General features: G+C 41.8%; 1 protein-coding gene across 12 annotated transcripts in view; it reads right to left on the bottom strand.

Annotated features, from left to right (window-relative positions):
- The window catches only part of AGAP1 (ArfGAP with GTPase domain, ankyrin repeat and PH domain 1), a 374,152-nt gene that overhangs the window by 131,238 nt on the left and 223,661 nt on the right, over positions 1-19,253 (bottom strand). For all 12 annotated transcript variants that reach the window (XM_071811326.1, XM_071811327.1, XM_065841627.2 and 9 more), the window contains one exon: positions 6,863-7,031. In XM_071811326.1, coding sequence (XP_071667427.1) covers positions 6,863-7,031 — 169 coding nt within the window. The remainder of the gene's footprint in view (positions 1-6,862; positions 7,032-19,253) is intronic.

Consider the following 19,253-nt stretch of genomic DNA (forward strand, 5'->3'; position numbering starts at 1 on the left):
ACATCTAAACAACCAACAAGCGGATCAAGCTGCTAAGATCAAAGTAGCTGAGGTGGACTTGGATTGGCAACATAAAGGTGAACTTTTCCTAGCTCGGTGGGCCCATGACGCTTCAGGGCATCAAGGTAGAGATGCAACATACAAATGGGCTCGTGATCGAGGGGTGGATTTAACTATGGACACTATTTCACAGGTTATTCATGAATGTGAAACTTGCGCCGAAATCAAACAAGCAAAACGGTTAAAACCTGTATGGTATGGGGGGCGATGGTTAAAGTATAAGTATGGAGAAGCTTGGCAGATTGATTATATTACACTTCCACAAACACGTCAAGGTAAGCGTTATGTACTTACAATGGTGGAAGCAACCACTGGATGGTTGGAAACATATGCCGTACCTCACGCTACAGCCCGAAATACTATCTTGGGCCTTGAGAAGCAAGTCCTTTGGCGGCACGGTACGCCAGAAAGAATTGAATCAGACAATGGTACTCATTTCAAAAACAGTATTATAGACAATTGGGCCAAAGAACATGGTATTGAGTGGGTATATCATATTCCATATCATGCACCAGCCTCTGGGAAAATTGAAAGGTACAATGGTTTGTTAAAAACTACACTAAAGGCACTTGGTGGTGGAACCTTTAAAAACTGGGATTCACATTTAGCAAAAGCCACTTGGTTGGTCAACACCAGGGGATCAACCAATCGAGCCGGGCCTGCCCAATCAGAAATTCTACGGACTGTAGAAGGAGATAAAGTCCCTGTAGTACACATGAAAAATATCTTAGGAAAGGCAGTCTGGGTTACTCCTGCCTCAGGCAAAGGCAAACCTATTCGTGGGATTGTTTTTGCCCAGGGACCTGGCAGCACCTGGTGGGTGATGCTTAAGGATGGAGAAGTTCGGTGTGTACCTCAAGGGGATTTGATTTTAGGTGAAAATATGCAATGCTGAACTGTATGATGTGAATTGCCGCACTAACAATGTTTAATAAGTGTCTTTCAGATCAAGACAATGGTGATGAAACTAGAGCTAGCTTCTTCAAGTGGCGCCCGACACCTTCTTCGAAGTTGGTGTCCTTAACCCACAAGCAGTGGTCATGAGATGCATTTGTATGATTTTTCTTGCCCTGGGAGACTGTTGTGACAAAATGAACTTAATGAACTTTTCAAAGGATGGTCCACTGATTAATTACTCCTGTGTATATATGTACATATATATATATATATATATAGTAGTAGTGATTAATTAGATTGTATTGATAGATTGTATTGATAAGGTTTAAGTATTCAGTGAATGTCATATTATAAGGGGTGGAATGTCCTGGTTTTGTTAAAAACAAGTTTCTCTTTTAGCGAATTTTTGCCTGTCAGCTAAAGCCTTCATATTAGCTGCATTTTCCTGGAGAACCCAACACATGTTTTGGTTAAACCTAGCAATGGAATGCAAACTTATTGATAAGCACGGATGGACATCTCGCGAGAGGGGCAACGAGAAACTGGTGACCGAGAGACTGACCAACGGTGTATAACATTCCATTCACGTGAATACTTCATATAAAAGTGGGAGATCGCGAGGATCTCGTCCCTTTTGCTCTCTTTCCCTTTTTTTTTCCGTCATGGCTGACATTAGGAGAGGACCTTGCTGGTCGTCCCTGCGAACTGAGGCCTAGTGAGAGACTGAATCCAGCTCCGGTTGGCTACAGAGTCTAATCCAGGACTTTGGGTGCTGGCTCTGCAGTTGCTGAGACTTACAAGATTGGTTTTGTATATTTTGTATTATTTTCTCTATTCTTATTAGTAGCATTAGTAAAACATCTTTAACTTTTCCAACTCTCTTCTCTCTGTCCTTCTTTCCCTCCCGATCGCCTGTCCTGAGTGGGAAGGGGGGAGAGGGAGGGGCAAAAGGGGGAAGTGGGGGGGAGAGGAGGTTAACAATACATCTGCCAGGGTTTGATTGTCACCCCGCAATCCTAACCCTCGACAGACTGGAACTTGGCTTTTGTTGTTAAGATTATTATTTCCCAGAGGTATCTCCTTCCAGATGTTTGGGATGTAAACACATTCACAGATTGCGATAGCTGTCACAGAGGTTATTATTATATGTCTGTATTTATTCAACAGTCTTTAAAACAAGAAAAACAATCTTGTTCAGACAACCAATGCCACAAACCACGACTAAATTCAAGCTTTAAAACTTCTCCTTCTGCGTGAGACATCCATGTCAATCTGATCTAAGAGAGAAAACTTTCACCTACTGCTTAGCTGTCACCAATCCATTACTAAATAACTGAGTATACTCCTCCTGAATTCAGGACAACATCTCTCTGATTAGCCTAATTCCTTCTGTTCTTCTCATAGCTATGCTATGGGAAGCACCTTGGGAAAGATGTTCACCATCCCTAAACACACGGGAGAAAGAGACTGCAGGTGTTTGCTGCAGCAACCACTGAGGTCCAAGAAGGCTTTAGATGGGGAAGGCGATGGGAAGGAAGAGCTCGGGCTACCTAAAACCTCACAGACGGTGGTAGAAACCAGGAGAGAAGCTGAATGAACTTTTGAGTCTTCTCGTGGATGAAATGCTATGGCTTTTACTTCTAGCAGCAAGCACTGCCTCACAGAGACACAAGGTATCGATGTTCATCCCTTCAGAAATCAAGTGGGATCTCAGAGATGAAAGCTATCTGCCAAGCGTCTCTTGTGAGATGACACCTTCTGCTCCCTGTCCCTGACCTGAGCTGTCCCAAGTCTTCCACAAACTATCCCTGACACTTGTGCCGAGAAGTATCGACCTTTGAGACAGCATGCCCAGAGCACGTATTTTATAACCCACCAGGTGACAGCCAAGAGGCTTTGCCTTTGCCTCCCTATTAGAGCAACTGATGCAGTGGCATCTATCCAAAATATAAGTAATTCCACCAAGAGACAGAGAAAAGTATCTGTTGAGCACACGTGAAGAAATTAATTCAAAACATGTCAGTTACAGGCAATCAAACAGACATCAAATACACATATTTATTGGCAAAGTTGTCAATGAAATCCATATTTAAGGGGCATCTTCTGAGCAGTGATTAATAACAGACCGTGGATGACTTCAAATGGATAGCACTATTTGACAACAGAAATGCCTTGACTTCTTTGTTTTGATGTTTGAATGAAAATAAGTTCAGACATTTCTAGGAACACAAATTAGTGGAAAAAAGTTAATCTCAGTAAAGAAATGCTTTTAGTGGGCCTGTGCCATCACCATGTATAAGCAGATAAAATGAATCCAATTTTCAGGGGCAATCTTAAACGTGACATTTTAACTGAGCCATGGTGTTGTTTCAATATCTTAGCTTTCTCCCTGTACTATATCCAATTACGTAAAAGCACACGGAAAATTTGTCTGTTCCTGGCCACATGGAACAATAAAATTAAATACTGTCCTCGCCTCTAAGCATGGAGAATATTGCTCCAGGTACCAAGCCTGCACTGGCAAAAAGCACAGAATAACAGAAAACATCGCTGTTTTGGGGTAGCGGTAACATGAAGCAGTAAGGACATAGCGTATTTGCATGCTTAGAAATAAAAACAATACATGCTGATTCTTCCTCTGCTGGTGCAAACCTCCTCCATAAAGCACGTCTGTGTACAGAAACCTCACAATGAAAAACAGTAACAGACAATCTCAGGCCTGAAATCAGTTTTAAGGTATCAGTCAAGATGAAGACATTTTGCCAGCACTAACAGCTGAGGAAAAGCTCTGAGACAGCTCCACAGACTGCAAGGGATAATTTACAAATGTTTTTAGTTGCACGATGGACAACCACAGACATATCAGAACTCCTCCCAGCAATCCAGAAGCCCAGTGTCGAGTTCCTGTGGGTCTCCCACCCAACTGAAGCTGCAATCCCCTGCATAAAAAACAGTCCATATACTCGACCATACGGAAGTTCAGACTAACAAGACACGAGGCACAGCTTGTGACAGTACCTTTTTTACAATACTAATACTCCCCCAATATTTTCAAATACTCTCTGCAATGCAGCTCTTCAGTCTTACCCAAATACAAGAGTGTGGAGAAGTGATGTATGGACAGATCTGCTCCTGGCAGGTATTTCCCAGATCCACTCTATCCTACTACTATTTTTTTCGTTTTTTATGGTGTTTTTTTTTTTGTTTTTTTTTTTTTTAAGTAATACTTTACTGATTAGTATTTCCTTTTTTATTGTTTGTTTTTAACTGAGTACCCACTGCTTGGATCAATCAGCTTTCTAAAAAAGCTCCTGGTCATTCTGTTCAGTAACGCAATCACCAGACAGACCTCAAAAGTGGCCTTTAAGTAAGGAAGATTTAACAAAGGCAGCCTCTTCAGAAGAAACAAATTTTGTAAAGAAAAACCGCAGAGAAGTGACACCCTGGTCGAATGTACCAACCAGAATTACAGAAGCGAGGGCTGTAAGGGAAAATACTACAGCGGTTCTGAAACCACTTGTTGCGTATGCAGCTGAATTAGTGAAATACAACCATACAGAGATGTGTGCATCTTCACTGACCCTACTCTCACACCAACACCTGAACCACCCCCTTTCTACAACCTCCAACACCCAAAGCGGGCAGGTAGTGAGGTAGGAACAGGTTGGCCAGCTGCCCCATAGAGCATAAAGCTGTTCATCCCATCTTCACCTGCTCCCCCAGCGACTTATAAAGGTGCTTAAAAACTTGTTAAGCTTCCAGTCAGCTATAGGGGTAATATAATTGAGACATCAGTCCTTGCTTTATCTATGGGAAGAGCGCCATGAAAAGATAAGCAGGTCAAGAACTGGCTTAAAATTAAAGAAGGATCAGTATAGCATCTCAGCTGCTTGAGATGGGAAATGAAGGTAGTCAAGTGGGTAATCATAGAGAAAGCAGGTTCAAGCTTCCTTGGATACAACTCTTTCATACATGAGGAGGGCATTAATTATTTTAAGGCTTAAGAACAGTGGATCCCTCGAGCTGTGGTACCCAGACATCAACAGAAAAGTCTTTGGGTATTTCTAAGCAACATGGTAACGATGCCAAGAGAGAGGACAGAAACTCCAACTATTCCCACCTTGTTATGTGAAAATAGCTGTCTAAAGGCAGAGCTGTTTTCCAGCATTTGCACTTCCCAGCATAATTAAGTCTTCTCTTTTAAAGCAACTGCTGTGCGATAAAACCACAGGCTAGCCAGGGTACATACACAGTGGCTACCAGCACTGCCAGATAAAGCTGTCTACAGCACACTTCAGGTAAAGAAAGCGTTAGCAGAGAATCCTGAAACAAAATTAATATTGCACATTTCATCAAAGTCATGTACAAGCTGCTTTCCTCTGACCTGGCAATCTAAGCATATGGCAAAACATGTAAATTCCATGCTATAAACTTTATATTAGCATGTATCTCTGAATATGTTTCCAGAAACATACTTCTTGAAAGCAATCAAGTAATTTTTGCCTGTATTCAAATGTCTTAAAAGCAGAAATCTCTTATTTTAACATCTTACCACTGTTCTTTTGACTCAGTCCAGCACTTCCCTAAATGATGGAATATGTTGAACCCCCCACCTCTCATCATCTAAATTAAATAGCAAAAAGAAATAAAACCCACAAAACAAAAACAACAACACCAAAAAAACAACCAACAACAAAACCCAAAACACCATGAATAATTCTCTGCTATGAACTCTTCCAGTGACAATGGCAGCTCTGTGCCTCTGGAGGGGTAGGTTACAACTTGAGAAAAGAGTCAGAGGAAATCACAGCTTCAGACATCTCAGGTCTCCAGCCAAACTAGTATAACACACCACACACAATCTCCAAAGATGCCTGCTCAGTGGCACCACCGTAAAGCCACAAGGTGCATTTTTTCTTCCCTTTTCCTTTTTTAAGCATTTGTCTCAATGACTGGCATTCATGCTGGAAGGAAAATCCTTCTCCTTCCCTCAACATAGAGGAATGTGCATTGCAAAAACGCAGGGAATTAAATCTTGACTTGAAGCACGAGATAACTATCACTATCCAAGGGAAGACACTTGAATAGCAGAGTTCCTTTCTGTGGTTGCTCATCCTACTTGTGTAGCACGTATTGCACAGGGACCAAGTGTGTTTGGATGGTTTTATCAGCACACGCTGGAGATGTTTATGTTAATCATAAACGCAAAAAGCACTCGGCACTTTATGGACACCATCCCAAACACGCTGACAAAATTTCCATATCAACACTATACTGTTATGAGTTCTGTATAAGCTGTGCATTTTACAAGATAAATTGTCTTAAATGTTTTTCCTTAATGCCGTTTTTTAAATCTACTTAGCTGTATGGACAAGTACTTCAGCAAACAATAAATGTCTTCGTTTAGAACGCGCAAGAAGCTATAAACTACTTCCATAAATGAACCAGAATAGCTTTCTATGGAAGAATCTTGCTGTTGGAAAGTCCAAAACTATACATCCTTCTAAAGGCGGAAATAAGTGCTGTGGATCCTACCAGGAAGCTGCAAAAACCCCTTTCAAATGATACATCTCCTGTTTTTCCAAAATATTAGACCTAACAGATCAGTCACTAGGCATCATAAATTGTTCATCAATGCTAATTTCTATGAAATTATGTAGGGTTTTGGCAAGTATAAGGTAACAAGTATAAAAAGATGGACACTGAAGGTTACTCAGAGACTCAGAGAAACTCTCACGGAGGACAGATCAGCACTTAGGGCTTAAAGAAGATACACATCGGTGGTTATTTGGATTCGTAAATCATCAATAGATAACATACCCATCCTAGTAGTACATGACAATTGCCTACAGGCACTGGAAATGCAGTCTTTTCTCTTTTCTTCCCTAGCATGTTGTTGCCTTACCTGAATTTGGCGAGATGTGTAAACTGCTCATGTCCTTGGAGAGGCCGTTTGTTTTGGGACTGGAAATGGGCGCGCAAGCTGATGTAGCTCGGGGTGGCCTCTTCCCGGGGACTTTCACAGTGGTTCTCAGCAAGTCGATCTCTTTCCCGTGAACATTCTGCATATAGTCCTGGTAAGAGGAGAAAACCAAACAAACAAAAAAACAAAAGACAAAATCAAACAGGTAGTTCTGCAAGCAATAGAACTAACAAAACCTGTTTCCATAAGACTTTTGTCCTATACCATTTGCCCTCAACCACCACACTGTTTTCTTCTTCCTTCCCTTTTCTTGATAATCCCTTCCACACTTTCCACTACAAATACTCCCAATAGTCTTCAGCTCTCTACTACACCCTCCAACTACCAGTTGAGTAAGATGCAACTAGTAATATGGCTTGTTCTGAGCCACACGTAGGAATTCACCAGCTAGCAGGTGCCAAACAGAAGACGACAAGGCTGACTGTCCCTCATGAGCACGATTACTTGTGTCTCCTCCCTGCCCACGTTCTATGCATCTCTTTCTCCCTCAAACTTGGTTAGTGGGTACTAAAGTTACCAAAGGGCACCCACTGACTGGTAAGGCTTCTGCAGTTATAACACTGTTTCCTTAGAATATGATTTTTCCTCCATGTATTAAAAAGCAAAATCACAGAAGGGAAAAAAATATGCAAATAGTTTCTGATTAGAGTAAACACATTAAAGGTTAGAAGCCAGAAGTGGAAAAGACTTTTCCTAATTCCTTTTTGGAAAGCCCAGAGAGGGTCTAGGCAGACAAATCCAGTCAGCTGTGGAAAGACAGAGGTCAACTAACAGCAGCACAAATTCTTCAAACAAGTAAAAAACTTCAGGAAAAACAGGCTCTTGCGACTGTTTTCCAGCTTCAAAAGCATTCCCTATATTATCCGTGGGCTGCTTCAGATGGAAACAGGAAAGCAAATGGACATGAATGTTTTAATCAGAGGGCAAATGGTAATTCATTAAGGTGAGAGGCTGCAATTCTGGGATATAGCAGGAGAGATATTTGCAGGTGAGATGGTGAGTGTTGAAGCCAGTACACAAGCCTCCAAAGTGTTCATCTCCTGGTATACATAGCTGTGGTCACTCACATTCCAGAAAAAATAGTTGAAACTGGAAAAACTATGAGGATGCAAAAAGAAAGAGACTGTATCTCATGAGAAGACACGCAAAACGTGTAGCACAGGACAGTGAGCTGAAGGGGGAAGAGGCGTAAGAGCAATGCACAAAAATACATCTGGGTATAGGCACACCAGGAGGAAAACAGCATTTTGAACTAGAGACTGGAAAAAGATCTGGGCATAAGCTTTACAGTTAAGCTCAAAACCAACGGAAAGGTATTCTTGAGCAACCTTCTATGTGGAGCAGCTCTGGCAAAAAAAAAAAAAAAATCTAATTCCTTTTCAGATAGTATTTGAGCAACTTACAGAGCCCTGGGTGATGCTGTGAGTGTCTGCACGAGCAAAGACAGAACTCCCAGTTAGTTATTCAAGGGTCCAGGGCAAGCTATAGGCAAATTACAGGTGGTATATGAAAGTCTACCAATATTTAACTAGGTTGGTTCCAAACCTGTGGCATACAGACCTGTACACCACCAGAGCATCAGTTTTACAAGTAAATACCCAAATGGACTAAAAGGACATCTGAGGTCTATATCACTGCTGCCACAGCTCCAGGAGCCATCAGTTCCCTCACAAAAATCCTTCTACCTTTGACAGTTCTTACAACCCAAATTATATATTCCCCTAAAAAAAACCCATCAAAAATCTACCAGTGGACAAGCATTCATTTCTTCACAGCTAATGTTAATCTGTGATAAAAACCCCAAACTAAACCATCACACCAGCTTTTTATCCCCTCACAGCTGCCTGAGAATTATTAACAGTAAAAATGGGGGGTCTGAACAATTTGAGGGGAAAGCAGGCAGAGCTCTGCTGCCAAAAGAAACAAGGGCAATCCATTAATAAAATTTCATTCACTAGGTATTAGAGAGAAATGAACAAAACTGTTTCATGTATACATTATCAAATTGGCGTAACTTTCTTGTTCAGTGACAGTTCTTCACAAATTAAAATACAATAAGCAGAACATAATTGAGCATTTATTGCTTATGGGCTCTAAAATTAGGCTTAATCGGATTGTGTCTAAACCTCAGCATGTACTCTTTTTAATAGACACGTTTTACTTAACGTACAACTACCAGCATACTCCATTTAAATTTGAGAAGGAGATGTTTATTCCAAAATCTTCAGATGAAGAACATGTACAATTGCCCTGCTACCCTGCAAACTTGTGAGATTTGACAGGGCGTTATTAAAGTCCTTTTAATTGAGGGTAAACCAGACTTAGGTAAGCTATAAACCATTTGAGAAAGTTAACGTTGGCAAAGAAGAAATAAACACGCTGTAGCCATACCGTTATTATACGAAAAGTGCTCAAACACAACAGATGCCACATAGGTATTAATGTCAGCTTAAATATTTATAGGGATATATAAAATGTAAATAATAAAGCCTCTTTTATTGTGTGCAAGATGCATAGCGATAATCTCCGCATTTCCCTGAGGAGCAGAGGCAAGGACCAAGTTTCCAGTCGGCGAAACATCCGCCCCCATGCGCGCCCCTTCAGATCCGCACTCGGGGAATAAAAGTTGAAACTACAAACTAATGTCGCAGCTTCTGAAGCGCAATGGAGGGTTTGATCAGATTAGAACAGATGAGGGTCTTGCTGTCATCTGGAATATGCTGTGTTACAGAGAAGACAGCAAGCCTGATTTTGATATGCAAATGTTACAGATATAACTCCCCTAGATGTTAGTTGTAGAAAATGCTGATCCGAGAAAAAAGGGGAAAAAACCCTTTAACAAGGCATGAGGGTAATTCAAAGCCAAGTACTTTTAAACTGCACTTAACAAGTCCCTAGAGCCCACTCAACAGCGGGCCACCCCAGAAGTGCCATCTTCTGCCCCTCAACAGCTTGAAAAAGTAGTAATTGCAAATCCATTTGCATTTTTCTTCTCAATTTGTCCATGTTCATCATTCAGCAATGCAGGAAAAAAAAATAAGGCAAGCGGCAAAGGAAAGGGAACCCTCCCTAAACGTGTGGATAACAGGAGAAGGCAGCGCCCCGCACCCCCGCACTTGCACCTTCGCCATCGCTTGTTTTTTACATTTCGCTCCTAATTATGTTGCATCTATTGCCATACACTTAATTAGCTGCATTAATGTGATTTCTTTTCACATAGTCAAGCAATTAAGAGCTATGATTGAGTTTCATTCAATTAGCCTCAACAAACATGCTAATTGATGTCCCAGATGCAAATGAGGTGCAATGAGAGAAACCTGCTAGCAATTGAGAGTTGTGGCGGGGAGACCCACAGCTCCCAGCTTGCTGACAGCAGCTTCACATGGCTCCCACCTTCTGCGGAGCTGCTGTCGGAGGCAGGGGGGGCCAAGACAAGCCATTAGTGCCTCAGTTGTCCCAAATCGATCCCTACAGGAGTCACGGGCAACGCTGAATCAAATCAACGTCGCCTCCAATTCTCACAGCAACAGCTGCTGCGAGCTGGAGAACAGCGCAGCGTCTTCCTGCAGCTGGGCAGGCACTGCAGACCCTGCGAATGCCGCCGTTTCTTTGGCTAAGGACTATAAAAGGTCTCCATCTAATCTCCGGGCTCATGAAATACTACGCAGGTAATGGCCTGCAGTTAGCAGTAACTGGCAACTTCATCTTAGTCAGCTGTGGGGCAATGCTGCCTCTTCAAGTTAAGGCCAGAACACATCAATCAATCAATAACCCTAAAAATACGCTTGCTATATTGATTCTCATTGCTTTTCATTCTGAGGTTACCGTTAGCGGTTTGCTCAAATATAGTGCCACTGAGGTGTTAATTTGACTACTCAAGGCCATTGACCATTATCTAGAGGACTAAATAAACTGTTAAAATATCAGCGAAAATAGTAAAAGCTACATGGACTGAGGATGACACAAAATATTATTTGACAGCACCATGAAATGAATTGCCTTGAGTAAGAAAGAAACGATGTGCCATGACACAGAATAATGTAAAGTAAAATTACTTAGGTTCTGCTCTTAATACAGCTCTCTGTTTACAACAGCACAAATTAATTTAATCAATTAACTGAACAGAACCCTTTCAGACATGCAAATTGAGCAAATGGGTATGATGATATTTTCTAAAGAGGAAAAAAAACACTGCTATTTTGCAGGGGGAGCTTTTGTTTTCAATGCCAGCGGTGGTTAAACTTGCTCCCATGCATCACAATGGCTTCTGATTGCCCTAAAAGCCAGAGAAGACCCTCCAAGAACCATAAGCTGAACCCAGGCTATGTGATGCTTCAAGCTAGCTGCCTACGTTCTCCTGGCCGAGAAGACTGAAGACAACAGCCAAAAATCTCTTCTTCCACAGCCACGCTTAGTGCTACTGCTGCTTGCTTGGCCCCTTTTTCAGGGGAGCCAGGACAGACCAAGGGAAAGGTAGAAGAAAGTGCTGGGTGCTGCTCGGAGGAAGCTGGAAATCAAACCCAGATTGTCCACGTCTGCTGAAGTTACCTCACACATGTCACTGAAGGACCACTGAGCACGTGGCAGCACATTTCCTCCCTAGAACGATCCTCAAGTGGCATTAAATAAAGGGCTCGTGTTAGGTACGTAACACTGGATAACAAAAATGTCACAGGGTGTGAGGATTTTCAAATGTCTCTAATACAAGAGACAGTCACCCTTATCACACACAGAGACAAAAAGTCCTTTTTACTACCTAGGTTGTATTTCAGAAACAAAGTATTTCCCCATCAGTGTATTAAGCAAGAAAATGTGTATGACTGCTGAGTTACTTAATACAATATTAATCAGTTAGTACCTTCAGGGCTAAATCTCCCATACTTTCTGTACAGCTGCCTGCATGCAAAGTGAGAGCACAAACCCTCCCATCCTTAAAGGCAGGTGTTTTCCTCTTGATTTGCCCAATTGCAAAGCATTTTCCAAGGTAAAAGAAAACAAGCTTGTGAAGAATGAGCGCCAAACCATTTTACCCAGCCAGGTTAGCACCACACAGAAGCAGCCGAGCGTGCCAGCAAGGTCAGCTCTGCTCCGGCAGCAACAGAAAACTGAGTTGGACTCTTTCTGATAGAACTGCTTTGGACTGTGCTTTTGTCCTGGGATTGCAGTGAAACGGCTAATGCTGCAACCTATTCTTCTTGGCCAAGAAACTTCACCTAGAAGACAGAACGATCAAGCTGCAGAAGACAACAATTAGGGTCTCCTGTGGCTGGGCTCAGTTAGACTGTGGAGAGGGAGAAACTAATTCGTTGGAGTTACATGTCTTGCATCTTGGTGAATGGGACTCAAAGCCCACATCAAATCCCCTCATCTTGGGATTGCCATGTGTCATAACATGAACACTTGGAAAAATACCTGCTCCCTTCTACAGAACCTCCCCACGTGCTTCTTCCACCATGTACCTGGTCCCACTGCCACCCTTTTCCAACACACGACGTACCAAACAAGAGAGATACTTCCGAGATCAGTGCCTTTCCATGTCTATAATTGCACAAAAGAATGTAAAAATTTTTCTCATTTTGAGCTACTGAAATGCCTCAGAAGAAGACTGCTTTTCCAGTGGTAGGAACTGATCCAGACCCAGGATCCTTCCCAGATCTGTCCCTCGTTTACACTGAGCTTCTGAGAAAAATACCTTCATTTCATGGCAGTTTTTCCCCACCGTTCAATCGGACAAAACACTCCTAAGGCTTAGCTCACTGAGGCTGAGATAGAGTTTCCTGATCTCAGGCAAAATAAAAACTATTATGGAAAACGAAGGTTATGGCTGCACCCCTGGATGACATTTTAAAGACTGTGTGTAGCCTATTTTCTGAAACACAATTCCTATTTCGCGAGCTGACCTACTGGACCCACAAAACCTATTGTTCACCCTTAGCGACAACTGCTTCCGAACAACAAAACCCAATCCCCTTCCCCCCAAACGAGAGAAAAACCCCCAAACCCCCAGCAGACCGGTAAACGGATGGAGCCTTGACTTTTGTGCCTTTACATGGCAGTCAGACATTTTTATTGCAAAACACCGTCTGGAAAAGATGCAAAACAAAATTGCTAAACTGCAAAAAGAAGAAAAGGGGGGGAGAAAAAAAACAAAAGGCCCCCTTCCCTTTGCTTATTGAGTTCAAAGGCATAACATGCAGCACCCTGCAGCAAATGGGAAGCTACACTAATTTTAAAGCCATAAAACGCTATAAAGTGCCCTGCGGGGCAGGACTACACTGAAGCTAGTTGCACCTAAATAAGACATGGTTCATTTACTTCGTAGCTTAGCCTAATGTAATCATCAGCGGATTTCTAGCCTAGAGTTGTAACAGGCAAATAGCCGATACTGCGGAGGCGACACTCCCAGCCATTGAGGGGCCTCAGCTAGATTGCTGTTGATTAGAAAATTTTTCAGTTTTGACAAGCACTTAATGAACATAAATCGCTCCTTGATTGGTTTCCATTTGGGGCCACAGGCACACCTAAGAAGAAACAAAAGTCTCCAACTCCTCATGCCCCCTTCCCAGGAAGGACCTCAGCAACAAACCTACCATCAGGTTATGAGCCACAGTGGAATATATTCATCAAATGTTCCCATTAAATTAGCCATCCTACCCTCTTGCATATAAATATGGGCATGATTTTGTTTGGCTTCATAATATATATGAAAATGCATTCTGGAAAACACTGATCACCCTTAAAGCACCCTGTCCTGACAAAAAGAAGGTCATCTCACATCTGTTTTGTTCACATCAGGAATCAAGAACATTAAGTTTCAGTACTAAAAAGCATTGACTTTATCTATACTGTGGTGCTTACCAGTTTGATCAGCGTTGCAGGGGTGTGGGAGGAAGACAGGGCAACACTTTCAACAGAAAAAAAGCAGTTTCACAAGATCTTGATTTTTTTTTTTAATGGATCATTTTCATAAAATTTTAAGAAAATTTTTATGTCCTCACTTCACTTCGCATTCAGACTTTGTAACAAGAACTGCTGTAAAAGACAAATCAGAGTTTTACCATCCTGAGTAATTTATGAAGCATTTATATCCACAGCAGTTAGCTCTGCTGGACAGGAAGCTCTAATTTTATAAAACTCTGTGAATAATTAATAGCTTGCCTTTTGCCATTTCAATTGCAGCTCATTCAGAAACCAAAAATTTTGCCTGTCTTTTTGAAGAGAGTCGACATGACACCAAAATGTGTGTTTGGTGCTCCTTACTACATACTGCAAGTTTGCACGGCTCTGCAGCAGCAGAATTGTGTTTGCTACAACATCCTCTGCTACCGACACGATAAATCTTGTCATGCCCTCCAAAATGAATGGACTTGAAATAGAAAATGCTTCACGTTCATCTTGTTTGTGCGTTTAGCGACCTGTGAGTATCTGTAACAAGCCATAGGACTGATTGTGAGAAGTTACTGTGAATAATCAGTTTCTCCCTCCCCAGCGATGGGGATTATGTATTTAAGGAGTTATTTCACAGGGTGGCTTGCTGATCACCAGCAAATACAGTCTGATTTTTCACTGAGAAGAACAGGTGCACTGGCACTTTCAAGCAAGACTATTTCTAGTTCGAAAAGCCGCAAAGCCAAGGGGGTGGAAAATAATTTGCCTTGACAGCTATCCCGAATGATAGGGCTCACTTAAGGAGGGCAAACACATTTTTGCTTCAATTTTCTTCATCCATTTTTAAGTTTTTCTTTGAAACTGATCCTCAATCCACTACATCTTTAAGATAATAAAGTTTACCACGAAGCGATAAAGTGAATGAGTGATCTCTACAGCTATACCACTTCACAAAAGCCTCTTTTGCTTTTAAAACATCATAGGTTATGTTTTATGTTTGGTTATCTTTAAAAAAAAAAATTTCAGGAGTGTGATTGACACTTATTTTTTTCCATACAGGTTGGTTATCTTCTAGCTATCACCAGAAACCAATGTAAATTCGCAGCGAAACATACTAGAATTAAGAAAGGAAAGCCCTGGGAAATTTAAGTCAATCCTGTTAGAAAGGAGAATGCTGCTCTGAACAAGGCTTTGATGAAGAGGCTTCCAGAGAATGTCGGTTGTGGTGAGCAGAAAAAATAGGGTATCAACTCATCAACTGTAATAAGCAATTACTACACACATGTTTTCTAACTGTTCCTATTGTTCATTTTGTCTACCTTAACCAATGGTTTAGGCAAATGCAATAACTATAATAAAAACTTTCATGTGCTTCTGACAGATTTATCTGCATCACCACCCAAACTATACCCTTGTTTTTGCTCTGTAGGATTTGGTTTGGTCACTGCTCTTTCAGGAGGTAGAGCTACATCTTATGTGAAAAGCAACGCATGCATGCCCTTTTGTCAGTTCAAATATGTATTTACCAAAGCCTGATTTGAGGATTAGTTGTTCACAGGAAAGGCCAGCTAGGAGGACTCTCAGAGCCAGCCAATATCCAGCTTTACATTCCTTTGAAGCAAAAAATAGGGGCAGGGGGAAAAAGGGCATACACGATGATATTTCAGAAATATACAAGGGCATGAGTATTTTGATTAAAGCAACACAAACAGCACAGTTGGAGCTATTAAACAGCCTGAGGTAATGCAACCCTGAAAACAAAGTTGAGCCGAAGCGATGTCTGCAGGTGGTTGCTTATTCATAGCCACAAAGGCAAGTGGTGGTCCCTTGGCCGGAGCAACATCCCGCTCTACCAGTGGAGGGCCCAGCTGCTGACTCAGCGGTCTTAAAGATGTGGAGAGACAGAATACTTTATACGCAAGCACACTTTCCATTTTCAAATTATTCATAAGAACTGATAATGGTCAAAAATTATAAATGCAGCTCTAAGAAAAATGTTGTGTATTATGGGGCCTGAAAGAAGTGCATTGATCTACAACACTTCCAGATACCAACATACAGGACATTTTCCATAGCCTTCCATTTCTCACAAGGTCTGCTTTTCCTGTAGGAAACGGCCAAGCAAGAAAGCTCAAATGAAAGCCCAGTCCCCCATCCCAACTCTCAAGGAATTTTACTGGCCTATGAATTGGGTTTGTTTTGTATCATCTTTCAAGATGTGTCTGTATAATATATTGCTGAACCTGCCACACAGAGTTTAGCCTAGTGTTGGATATGACTTCTTACCAGGCTGAAATTCATTTTATTTGAGGATGGAACAGCTTTGCTAATGCTCCCTTTGAGTTAGCTCACATAGGCCACTCACTCAGTCAGCATGATTTTTAAGGAAGAATTTTGAAACTGTGGCTGTTGTCAGATGAACTGAGCAGAATCAGGTGAGTGCACACAGTTCTCCAGGAGATAAAGGCAGGTTTCCCCCTCAATCACTCCTACAAGCCTCAACACAGGTTACCAAACCAGGACAGGAGCAAGGTTAAAAAGCAGCTTTACTGCGATACACACATCGGCAAGCAAAACCCAACCTTGCTGGGATTTACATACCATGTGTGTTATAGATGGGCATCAGACCTTCCTTCCCACATGGTTAAGAAACTGTTCTTCCCCTATAAGGTGCCACAGCACTGTGCTTTTATTTCAAATTTTATTTCAAATCTAGAACAGATTTAATACAAAAGGAGGAAAAAAAAGCACCCTTTCCTAAAAAAAAAAAAAAAAAGCTGTTTTCAACTATTTTTTCCTTCTTTTCATAAACTCATAAATGAGGGGCAGTGATGATGATGGGAATACAAGAGCAGAAAATGGACATCCACAGCTAAAGTTTTGTCATCTACTGACCTGTAGCACAATGGCAACCCTTTGGCAGACAGACAGTGGTGAAACATCATCACCTATTCATCGGGATAAGGCTCAGATAAAGAAGCGACACGTAGCGCTGCCCAGCAGGTACCCTGGTGAATACATTTCGGGAGCCCTCGCACGTGGCATTCTGCCATTAAAAGCCAAGAGATGCCTAGACAAATTCCCCTGGGTCCCTTTGGGGATGCTGACACTGAATTTGTTGGCAAGAATTCTAGTCATCCACTCAACGGCTCTACTCCAGAAGCGTAAGATGAATAGGTAGCTATGGTGAACTTTGAAGCCTGCGGGTCAAAGTTCTCTCTCATTATCCCCACCATTTTCTATCGGTATAGCTCCTCAGCATCCCAAGGGATGGGAAGGTTTGAGGTTCTTGAAAAAAAACCTGACATGACCAAGTCAGAAAACAGTAGGGTACTTATGTACATATATTTTTCTTTTCCCATTTTTCTCTCCCACCACTTTCTTGAAAAGAAGGAATATGAATTTAGCTATTGTGTCAAATGTCAACCCGGTGGCATTAGTAGTTACTCATTTAGCTGGCACAATACAACTGTCATTTCAACATGCTGTCCTGCCAAACAGGCCTGACCCTTCCAGGGACACCTCCTCTGTAAGAATGGTACTAATTTGATTTTCACTCCCCACCCCAAAACCTTTCATTTTGTAGCCAGTCTTTTATTCATGGAGGACAACAGTGGGTTTCCGCTATACAGGCAGATCCACTGTACTACAAACCATTGCCTTCAAGCCTGAGCTGCAACTAAACATATCTGACAGTAGATACAACTGATCCACTTCTGGCCAAATCTCAAGCTGTATTTACTACAGTGCTCACTATCAGTCATTAAATATTATAATAGCTTCCTGCAACAAAGATGTTCAACAAAATCCTGTGTTCTGCCTCAAACCACAGTGTGGAAAGACGACAATATCTTCCAAATATCTTCCTGTCACCAGTAGAGGCCAGCCCACCTTTCGCTTCACAGAATTACAACTGCAAAATTCTGTGTAACCAAAATGACCTGCATACTTGAAATAACCCAAATCTAACTAACACGTCAGATTAGAGCCAGGCTTTTTACGAGTTTAGGAAACTGACTTCATACGTTTGACAGAAGTTCTTTTCTTCAATGCTATTTAATAGGAAGGTTCACCAAAGTAAGGTCCTTATTTTTCAAAAAAATCTAAGAAATTATCCCATATGGCAATGCAAGCACAGTATTAAAAACTCATCAGTTTCTTTGGCTTGCTGTGAGAAAAAGCAACAAGCAAATACAGATAAACACTATCAAAACCGACCCAGAAACACATTATCAGAGTCCTGTTTGGGAGAAATCCCATTCACTCAGCAATAGCCAGGACAAAATTATGACTTTCCTGCTCACGAAGTTTTGTACAAAATGTACTGGGAGTTCAACTGAGTTCAAGTATCTAGTCCTGCCTCCTCCTCCCACGTTGGTTTTCACAGGATAGAGAAGATGCTACTCACATACTACTGCCTCATGGATGAAGAACGCTCTGCAAGGGTATATTAACAATGGTTAATCGACAATAAATAGTAATTGACAGTATGAAAACATACTGTAGAAGTAGTGCAGCCACTCTTTGAAGGCTAAACACAAGAGAAATAGGGCATTAAACCAGCATAATTTATATGAAAAATCACATCATAGTAAGATTTTAACATATATGAGCAGAACCCTAGATACTCCTGGGGAGCAGATGCAGTAAAGGTGTCTTAAGAAGCCCCTGCACAAGTACAATATTTACCCCAGTAGCTTCTTGTCAGGAAGGAGCTAAGAACGGTCCCTCACCAGCACCCACCCACACACAGCCAAGGGAAAAGCAGCACGGTGCAAACCTCGCCCGTCTACGCAAATGGAAATACGGAGCCGTGTACCTTTTTCTTGGGGGTGGGAGGGCACGGTGGGGGATAGAAGGAAACAATTACAGGCTAGTAATTACTTCTTCTTTAAATGGATTCTCTCTAATCTCCAATGGATTTACCTCTAATCTCAAAGTAATTACCTCTAATCTCAATGGATTCTCACTCTGGGGGAGACTAAGCAGCTCCAGGGAAGCCTACGGAGAAGAAGTACTCTATTGTCTGCAAGAGGCAATGAAAAACTAACATGTGCATAGCAACTGCCAGGAACAATAGAGCATTTCTACAAAGCGAGGAAGGGACTTGGGAGTGAACAATGGCAGCTTGCTTCCTCCTTGCTTGATGACACAGAGTTGGCCAACACAACCTGAGGGAAACCCTTGTGGGTGCTCCACGGGGGCTGCCTCAAAGGCACGCAGTACCCATGCTTCCCTTCCGTGAGCAATATCGACACACAGTTCAGGTATTTTGGGACTATTTAATGACAGAATTCTCCAAATTTAAAAAACGGCCAAAGAGGCCAGGTAGACTTATTCGGTGTCACAAAAGGTAACAGTGAAAAACCAGGCAAAACCTTGGCCCAGAACATAAGGAATGAAGGACAAGATTTCTGATGGAAAG

The sequence above is a fragment of the Patagioenas fasciata genome, chromosome 7 (assembly GCF_037038585.1).
Source record: "Patagioenas fasciata isolate bPatFas1 chromosome 7, bPatFas1.hap1, whole genome shotgun sequence".
Classification (NCBI taxonomy): Eukaryota; Metazoa; Chordata; class Aves; order Columbiformes; family Columbidae; genus Patagioenas; species Patagioenas fasciata.